Consider the following 9,620-nt stretch of genomic DNA (forward strand, 5'->3'; position numbering starts at 1 on the left):
TTTTCCGGTGAGCGAAACATCAACACTGCTGAAGATGGCAGAGATCGGAGAGGACGAGCTCAAAAAGCTCGAATATTTGTCTTTGGTGTCTAAAGTTTGTACCGAGCTTGACAACCATTTGGGAATCAGCGATAAGGATCTTGGTGAGTTGAATATATTTGAGTTGAATTGTGGAGCTTGCTGTGAACTGGTGCATAACTAAGTTAGCCAGTTAGCATCTGTCTCGAGATGCGGCGTGTGAGCAAATTGTTGTTTAGTGTTAGAAAACACTGTTTAAATTATAAGCTGGTGGTAATGTGATCGTAACGAATAAATTGTTTGGTTTGAAAATGTAACGTTAACGGAAAATGTTTACGCCATGTCAGCCACTGTTTAACATTTACGCAGACGCTTTTGCGCTTTTACGCATTTGGCAGACGCTTTTATCTAAAGAGACTGACATTGCATTGCATTGCATTGCATTATACATTTGTTTCTGGCTATATATGCAATCCCCTGGGATCGAACTCATAACATTGGCGTTGGTAGCGCCATGCTCTAACCACTGAGACACAGGAAAGATGGGCGGTATGACCAAAGATGTATACCGGTTTCCCGGTACATGACGGTATTTTAAAACCACATTTTCTAATGATTGATAGAGGAAATAGTGCTTTTGATTGACCTAAATGCCCCTCTATACTGCCATGGTGACAGTATCCTCTATAATAACTGGACATTTAAGACTTCTTTAGCAACTGAATAGTTGCGAAGGTAACTTGCATACATAATATTTAAGCAAATAAATGAAGAACAGCTCTCGAAATAAACCTTTTTTCCTTGGAAGCAACTTCAAGAGTTCGGAGCATCCACCCAGAAATCAATAGTTGAATAGTTGAAAACTAAATCAGAAGAGCTTAATTTCAGAAGAGCAGAATATTACAATTGTAACATTAAAACATGCATGTGATGTCTGTTGTGTTTTACATAGTCACAATGGCTTCATGATTTCCTCAAGTCATATTTTTTAATCATAAAACAAATGCTTAAATTAGATTTGTGGGAGGAAAACGATCGCATCACGCTGTCAGTCCTCCTCACTGACTTTATTTCTTTTACATCGCATTTAGAGAAACGGTTCAAACTAAAAACGCATATTATTATATGCTTAAATTGAGCAGATAAGAGGGGAACACTATCGGTTTTTGAAAATGTTTGTTCGTCAGTATATTTATTATAAAGTAAAGCAAACTTGCGATTCCTACACTTGTGCTGCTGTTCAGCCGCGAGGTGCGTGCTTCCATTGCGATGGGGAAATAAATATTTAGCGCAAACATCCAAACGCCTCCTTTTAGGGCATTTATAATGAAAAATTATGATAAAGTAGTGTGTGAATGGCCAGTCACAGTGCAACAGTGAAAAGGGTCCCCACTGAAACAGTTTTGCGCCGCTATGCGACATACACCGGTAGTGCGGTATATTTAAAATATCAACCATAACAAAAATACACACCGGTATTCGGTATGAACCGGTATATGTTTTTTTCTAACGTTAATCGTATTTGTGGAACATGCTAGTAAAATTTACTCTTGCTTGTTAATAGAAATGGGGCTAAATTCTCTTTGGGGCAGAATTGTATGATATAAAATCGCTTTCATTAACACCATCTCCCACTTGGCAAATCGGGAAGTTAACTTGCCTTCCTTTTTTCAGTTTTACTAATTCTTTGCCGTTTGTACTAATTGTCTACTGTATATTGTGTATTTCAGCTGAATTTGTGATCAGTCTTGCTGAGAAAAACCCAGCATTCGATGACTTTAAATCAGTTCTGGCTAAAAATGGTGCAGACTTTACGGTAAGGATTTGCAACTTTTTTGTTTCGTTGTCAAGCTTTGTTTCACTTGTTGATTTTCGAGTAATGTAGTTTACGGGTTTTTTCAATCTGTAAACTGTCTTCTGTCAGGATTCACTCATCAGCAATTTGCTTCGTCTCATTCAAACCATGCGGCCTCCTGCAAAATCATCTACCAGTAAAGGTGAGAACAGTCAATTTCTGCCTGTATTGCAGTTTTCACATCTTAAGACCAAGCATGGAGGATATTTAATGACATCTATCCTCATGGCCATAATGTCGTTTTTTTTCACACATCTGGTGGGATCTTTGTTGTACAGGCTCTCATCCAGTGGTCAAGCCAAAGAGTGAAAAGGAAAAGCTGAAGGATTTGTTTCCAGCTTTGTGCAGACCTGATAATCCCGTTACCAAGGTAGTGAAAAGTCTCTTACGTTTGTTCATTCAGGTGTGGTTTCAACAGAAAGTAATCAATAAACACTTTTTTAACTAGTCTTTGCTAGATGATGATGATGTGAAGGTCGCTGCTGATGCCATGAAAGAACTGGAGATGTTTATGCCCAGTATTAGTGGACCAGACTCGAAAAGCAGCAGACACAGGTGAGCAACCTTTCCTTTACAAACAAACTGTATTCTACAGTGACCTTAGTCTGAAGTTTGCAACAGTAGTTATATTGTGCTTTTACCACTGAGTTTTCAGCGAATGATCTCATCCAAATTTTGTTTAGATCTGAAACCAGCAGCAGCAAGAAGAGGAGGAGCAGAAGCCGCAGCAGAGATAGGGACAGAGACAGACGCAGGCGGCATCGCTCTCGTTCCCGTTCCAGGTCTCGTTCTAACGACAGGGACCGGAGGAAGCGCAGGTCTCGCTGGCAATCTCGCAGCAAGTCACGGAGTCCTGCACGGGGAGACAGAGACAAGGGCTCAGACCGCTGGAAGGACAAACATGTGGACCGGCCCCCACCAGAGGAGCCCTCCGTGGGTGATATCTATAATGGCAAAGTCACCAGTATTATGCAGTTTGGCTGTTTTGTGCAGTTGGAAGGTCTTCGGTATGTCTCATCTACCTGTGATCTAATGCGCATGATTTTGTATATCTATGTGTTTATTTCTGGTTCATCCTTGGGACAATCTTTATTAAGATTTGTCTAAGACAATCTTTGTTTGTTTCCTTCCATATAGGAAGCGCTGGGAAGGCTTGGTTCACATTTCTGAACTCAGGAGAGAGGGACGGGTAGCAAATGTGGCAGATGTTGTTAGCAAAGGTCAGAGGGTCAAAATCAAGGTGTTGTCTTTTACTGGATCCAAAACCAGCCTCAGTATGAAGGTGAGTAATCTTTAAAGGGATAGTTCACCCAAAAATGAAAATTCTGTCATCATTTACTCACCCTCGAGTTACAAATCTGTATAAATTGAAGAGGGAAAGATATTTGGAAGAATGCTTGTAAACAAACAGTTCTTGGTCACCATTGACAACCATAGTAGGAAAAATTACAACGGTGGTCAAAAGTGCCCCAGAACTGTTTGCTTTCCTACATTCTTCAAAATATCATCTTTTGTGTTCGATAGAACGAAGAAACTTGTAAAGCAATTTTTACAGATTTGTATCAACTCGAGGGTGAGTAAATGACAGATTTTTTTTCATTTATGGGTGAACTGCTCCTTTAAATCAAACCAGACCAATACAAACTGCTTATAAAATATGGACTAGTGCGAAAGTTCTCTTTGTTCATCCAAGATTTTATATTGCCTAGGCATCATGTACTGTTTTTGAAGACTGATTTTTAGATTGCTTTGCCCTTAGGATGTTGACCAGGACACCGGTGAAGATCTGAACCCCAACAGGAGAAGAAATATGGGTGCAGATGGTCAAGAAGAGTTAGCCATGAGGAACCCAGACAGACCTACTAACCTAAACCTGGGCCGTGCTCCAGAGGTAGAGGATGACACACTGGAACGCAAAAGACTCACCAAGATCTCTGATCCAGAAAAGTGGGAAGTCAAACAAGTAAGTAAATATCTGTTTGTTAAATCATGATTTGCACATGTTCATGTTTTAACATGCATCTTGATGTGTTTGTTCTTAGATGATCGCTGCCAATGTGTTGTCCAAGGAGGAATTCCCAGACTTTGATGACGAAACAGGCATTCTTCCTAAAGTAGACGACGAAGAGGGTATGATGATATTTTTATCAAGTTTTCTTTAAATGAACATTTGAGCGGTAGATTTCTAACCTTTGGGACTTGTAGGAGTGGAATGCAGTTTGCATTCTTTCCTGATCCCTTTAACAATTTTTTCTCCCCAAAATTAATGCTACGCAAGAAAATCTTGACTTCTTCGAAAACATTTCAGTTTACTTGAAACGCTTCTAGCTGCCTAAAAATCCAACCTCAAATTGACCATCTGTGTCGTGGTTTGTCTATCAGATGAGGATTTGGAGATTGAGCTGGTGGAAGAGGAGCCTCCGTTCCTGAGGGGACACACCAAACAAAGCATGGACATGAGTCCTGTCAAGATAGTCAAGGTATGTCAGTACACCTGCATTCTCACTCGACAGCTGCCTTAAAAATGTTCCGCTGCGGAGCCAAGCTCATGATATTTCATAAATCTAGCTGCATATTTGTACCGTTTCTCCGGCAGAACCCAGATGGATCTCTCTCTCAAGCAGCCATGATGCAGAGTGCCCTGGCCAAAGAACGTCGGGAGGTGAAACAAGCCCAGCGGGAGGCTGAGATGGACTCGATCCCAATGGGCCTGAACAAACATTGGGTGGACCCGTTGCCTGATGGTAAAACATTTTGATTTTTTTTTCATAATATCTCATATGAAATTAGACCAAATGTGAGGTTCCATTTCAAGTAAATACGTAGGTATTTGCAACTTTCTACATGAAAAATTATTTCAAATGGGTCCATCAGTAACAAAATGAACAAGATATGTAATGTAAAAGACACTGATCCGTCCAGATATCCTTCCTGCCTGTTTGTTTATACTGCTAGTGAGTTCACAGATGGCCATCTGATTTCCTGCGCTCTGTTATGGAGGCAGATGGGGCCTGGCCGGCTTTTAACAAGCCTATCTCTGCTTCTCACGTGCCCTCCGGCCTCGTACGAGCACATGGCTGCTATCACTTTTCTGCATCTCTAATTAATGCTATTTCCTGCTTTCGCACGCTCATCCATACAGCTGACGGCAGGCAGATAGCAGCCAACATGAGAGGCATAGGTATGATGCCCAACGACATCCCAGAATGGAAGAAACATGCCTTCGGTGGCAACAAGGCGTCCTATGGCAAAAAGACTGCACTTTCAATCCTGGAGCAAAGAGAGAGTCTTCCCATCTACAAACTTAAGGAGCAGCTCATTCAGGTGTGGGACTTGAACTGATAGTCTTTTTTTTATCAATGTTGGGTTTGCTAAGAGTCTCAATCGTGTCTTTACAGGCTGTCCACGACAACCAAATCCTGATTGTGATCGGGGAGACGGGCTCAGGGAAGACCACACAGATTACTCAGTACTTGGCTGAGGCGGGATACACCACACGAGGGAAAATCGGTTGCACACAACCAAGAAGAGTGGCAGCCATGTCTGTGGCTAAAAGAGTGTCAGAGGAGTACGGTTGCTGTTTGGGTCAAGAGGTAAAGGCTCAAATCCATTCATTTCTCTCAACCTTCACAATATAGGCAATGAGTGAGTGTACATGCACAGCCTTACTCTGATTATGCTTAATAAGCTGATAACATGAAAGTCATGTCAACGCGTAAAACTGTTTTCTTCTATTTTGGGGAAAACTCATAAACGGCGTAAGCAAATCCAGCTCGGCAGAGATTTTTTGCCCGTTACTCTGATTTTGTGTTAACACCTTTACCAATTTACCGATGTATTACTATACATCTAAACACGCTTCTTTTTAAGCTGATTTTTAATAGATATCCATTTTTTCTGTGTACGTAAACGCACTCAATGACGTAACATCTAAACATCAATTCTCCATTGTGCAGGTGGGCTACACCATCCGTTTTGAGGACTGCACAAGTCCAGAGACAGTCATCAAGTACATGACAGACGGTATGCTGTTGAGAGAGTGTCTGATCGACCCTGATCTGGGTCAGTATGCCATCATTATGTTGGACGAGGCTCACGAGAGAACAATCCACACAGATGTGCTCTTTGGGCTTCTCAAGAAGGTACTGTCTGAAACGTTTAAGGTCTTCGTTTTAACACCATGAGTAGTTTGGTCCATATTCTTTCAGTGTATTGTATCATCGGACAGTGCTTTAAAATACAAGTGACACCTTGTTTGTTTTATTCAGACCGTACAGAAGCGAACAGACATGAAGCTCATCGTGACGTCAGCCACCCTGGACGCTGTGAAATTCTCTCAGTACTTCTACGAAGCACCTATTTTCACCATCCCTGGTCGTACATACCCGGTAGAAGTGTTGTACACTAAAGAACCCGAGACTGACTATCTCGATGCCAGCCTGATCACAGTCATGCAGATCCACCTCACTGAGCCTCCAGGTAACCTTTACTCGGTGAACGTTTACAACATAGCGCAGATGCTTGTGTGCATTACTAAAAATCCTTTTGTTGTACAGGTGACATCCTGGTGTTCCTGACGGGTCAGGAAGAGATCGACACGGCTTGCGAGATCCTCTACGAGCGAATGAAATCTCTCGGCCCTGATGTCCCAGAGCTCATCATCCTGCCCGTGTACTCTGCCCTGCCCAGCGAAATGCAGACCAGGATCTTTGATCCAGCACCACCTGGAAGTAGAAAGGTACTTTTTTTCTCTGACAGGTCAAACTGTGTATTTTGATCATATACAGCTTAGCAACCATTTTGTGTGGTTTTAAGGTGGTCATTGCTACCAACATTGCTGAGACGTCTTTGACCATCGATGGAATCTATTATGTGGTGGATCCAGGTTTCGTCAAACAGAAGGTTTATAATTCCAAAACTGGCATTGATCAGCTGGTGGTCACCCCAATCTCACAGGTAACATTTAATCCTGATGGATCATACGACACGCTTGATATGCTTCAAGAACAACACCTGAACCATCTTTGCGTGATTCACAGGCTCAGGCTAAACAGCGAGCGGGCAGAGCCGGTAGAACAGGCCCTGGTAAATGTTATAGGCTATACACAGAACGTGCCTACAGAGATGAGATGCTCACCACCAACGTGCCTGAGATTCAGCGAACTAACTTGGCAAGCACTGTGCTGTCTCTCAAGGTACTTCATTTAGTGAATATATTTAAATGTCGATATGTGCAAGTTTACATGCATTGAATGGGTTATCATCTTAAATGTTGTGTTCTCTCCAATCAGGCAATGGGCATCAATGATCTGTTGTCCTTTGATTTCATGGACGCTCCACCCATGGAGACACTCATCACAGCCATGGAGCAGCTGTACACCCTGGGAGCTCTGGATGATGAAGGTCTGCTCACACGCCTCGGTCGTAGAGTAAGTGTGTTTCCTTTCGGAGTAGTTAGCGTGCTCTTATTAGGGTGCAGAGACATACTTTTGAATACGAATTTTAATTTTTATATTTTTTTTACCAGATGGCTGAGTTTCCTTTGGAGCCCATGCTTTGTAAGATGTTGATCATGTCTGTCCATCTCGGCTGCAGCGAAGAGATGCTGACCATTGTGTCAATGCTTTCAGTACAGAATGTCTTCTATAGACCGAAGGTATTCCTGGCAACCACATACCCACTGTCACTAAATCTATGGGAAAATTATGGATTTGGTTGAAAGTCATATTTCGCCCCAAAATCATTTACTCTTCCTCTTGTCATTTCAATGCTTTATGACTTTCTTAATTGTGCAGAACACAAAATAAGATATTTTGAAGAATGTTTGTAACTGGACCGCACCGGCACCCATTGACTTCTATTGTATAGACACAATGCAAGTGAAAGGGTGCCGTCACTGTTCGGTTAACAACATTCTTTAAAATATCTTCTTTTGTGTTCTGTAGAAGAATGAAAGTCACACAGGTTTGAAATGACAAGAGGGCGTACAAATAGTGTAAGTGTATTCTGTCATCTTAGGACAAACAAGCTCTGGCAGACCAGAAGAAAGCCAAGTTTCACCAGCCTGAGGGAGATCATCTGACTTTGTTGGCTGTCTACAACTCTTGGAAGAACAATAAGTTTTCCAGCCCTTGGTGCTACGAAAACTTCATCCAGGCGCGATCTCTGCGACGTGGTCAGGATATTCGCAAACAGATGCTGGGCATCATGGACAGGTGAGGGGTTGAGAATAATAGTCAGTTCTTATGAAGTCTTACCTAACATCCACAGCAGCAGAGCATACATTATGAAATGCATGGCAATACAAATATATACTTCTCTTGTTCTAGACACAAGCTAGATGTGGTTTCTTGCGGCAAGGCAACGGTACGTGTACAGAAAGCAATCTGCAGTGGTTTCTTCAGAAATGCTGCCAAAAAAGATCCACAGGAAGGTTACAGGACCCTTATTGACCAGCAGGTGGTGTATATCCACCCTTCCAGTGCACTGTTTAATCGTCAACCTGAATGGTACGTTTGATTTTAAAAAGTGTGACTGTTTTAATAACAGTAATCAGTTTCTTATTCTAATGCTGGGTTTGCTGTCCACAGGGTGGTATATCATGAGCTTGTGTTGACCACCAAGGAGTACATGAGAGAGGTGACCACTATAGACCCGAGGTGGCTGGTCGAATTCTCTCCAGCTTTCTTCAAAGTGTCCGATCCAACACGCCTTAGCAAGCAGAAGAAACAACAGAGGTTGGAACCCCTCTACAACCGCTACGAGGAACCAAACGCTTGGAGAATCTCCAGAGCCTTCAGGCGGCGCTAGAACATTCTCAAAAGGTCCTCATAGACTCCACGTTTCTGATGCTGATGTACAAAGCAACATTTTGTACTGGAGGCACAGTGGAGGATAACTTGGACGGATGCTAAAACCATGGTTTCCGAGATGAGATCCCTTTCACTTATACATGTCTGAACTAAAAATGTGGAATTGACTGCTTGTGATCTATGATATTTTTTTCTAAACAAATGCTGTTCAATTTAGATTTATTTGACAGGGCTTTAAGGTTAAAATGACTTGACCATTGTTTTTTTTATTCACAATCATCAATCTTGAATTGTCTAGGTTGATAAATCCTACATTAAATGGACCATCATTTAATATATATTATATAAAAATGTAGATGCATGCAGTTCTTGGACCACATGTTTATTTTGTAGCTTGTGAATGGCACATCGTTTGGTCAGTGAACGTTGTCTATAGTGTCTCAAATTCAGTCAGTAACAGATGTCTGGTGATGTAAATGTGCGCAGGATCTTAGAGCCACTATCATACACAGATCTGATCTTTATTTGGGAAGTTTCATTAATTTGTCGATTCTGCACAGGATCAATAAATCAGACCACAAAGGTTTTGTATAATAGCTCTTTTATGAGAGGAAGTGATGGGGGTGGAAACACCCAACGGTTTTTGATATTGTTACAGTTTGTGATGTATAATCTTGGAGTTATTTTCATGTCCGCTTCAATTAAACTTGCTTTTAAAAAGCTTACTAGGGTTGTCCACTTTTCTTTTTTTATCTACAAGCCCAAGTAGTCTAATGGCTACATTTTAAATAAATCCAACTATAACATGACTTCACTTGAAATCTGCTTAATGTGCAACTCTTGCATGATCCACACAGTCATACGTTGTTTCTGGGGCACGTATCGAAATACTGAAACCATATGTTACAGATATTCAAAATAAGTTCCAACAGGAA

The 9,620-nt window shown here is 41.6% G+C and overlaps 1 protein-coding gene across 1 annotated transcript; it reads left to right on the top strand.

The window, feature by feature from the left end:
• Positions 1 to 3: 3 nt before the first annotated feature.
• dhx8 (DEAH (Asp-Glu-Ala-His) box polypeptide 8) lies at positions 4 to 9,410 on the top strand. Its single transcript, XM_056771033.1, has 23 exons — positions 4 to 143; positions 1,749 to 1,834; positions 1,943 to 2,015; positions 2,152 to 2,243; positions 2,322 to 2,428; positions 2,557 to 2,880; positions 3,011 to 3,155; positions 3,633 to 3,836; positions 3,916 to 4,003; positions 4,256 to 4,353; positions 4,470 to 4,617; positions 5,016 to 5,197; positions 5,272 to 5,466; positions 5,830 to 6,015; positions 6,142 to 6,352; positions 6,430 to 6,611; positions 6,689 to 6,829; positions 6,913 to 7,068; positions 7,165 to 7,302; positions 7,401 to 7,529; positions 7,892 to 8,088; positions 8,203 to 8,382; positions 8,464 to 9,410. Exons 1-23 carry the CDS (start codon positions 35 to 37, stop codon positions 8,681 to 8,683), a joined length of 3,591 nt encoding a protein of 1,196 aa, XP_056627011.1. The 5' UTR covers positions 4 to 34; the 3' UTR covers positions 8,684 to 9,410.
• Positions 9,411 to 9,620: the final 210 nt, after the last annotated feature.

This window comes from Triplophysa dalaica, chromosome 17 (genome assembly GCF_015846415.1).
Source record: "Triplophysa dalaica isolate WHDGS20190420 chromosome 17, ASM1584641v1, whole genome shotgun sequence".
NCBI lineage: Eukaryota > Metazoa > Chordata > Actinopteri > Cypriniformes > Nemacheilidae > Triplophysa > Triplophysa dalaica.

Bases quoted from the DNA above. Each gene is read 5' to 3' on its own strand.
- dhx8 (XM_056771033.1), top strand. From the start codon at position 35: ATGGCAGAGATCGGAGAGGACGAGCTCAAAAAGCTCGAATATTTGTCT. The intron at 2,244-2,321 runs GTAGTGAAAAGT...TTTTTTAACTAG, and splicing joins CTGATAATCCCGTTACCAAG to TCTTTGCTAGATGATGATGA. The intron at 6,612-6,688 runs GTACTTTTTTTC...TGTGGTTTTAAG, and splicing joins CACCACCTGGAAGTAGAAAG to GTGGTCATTGCTACCAACAT.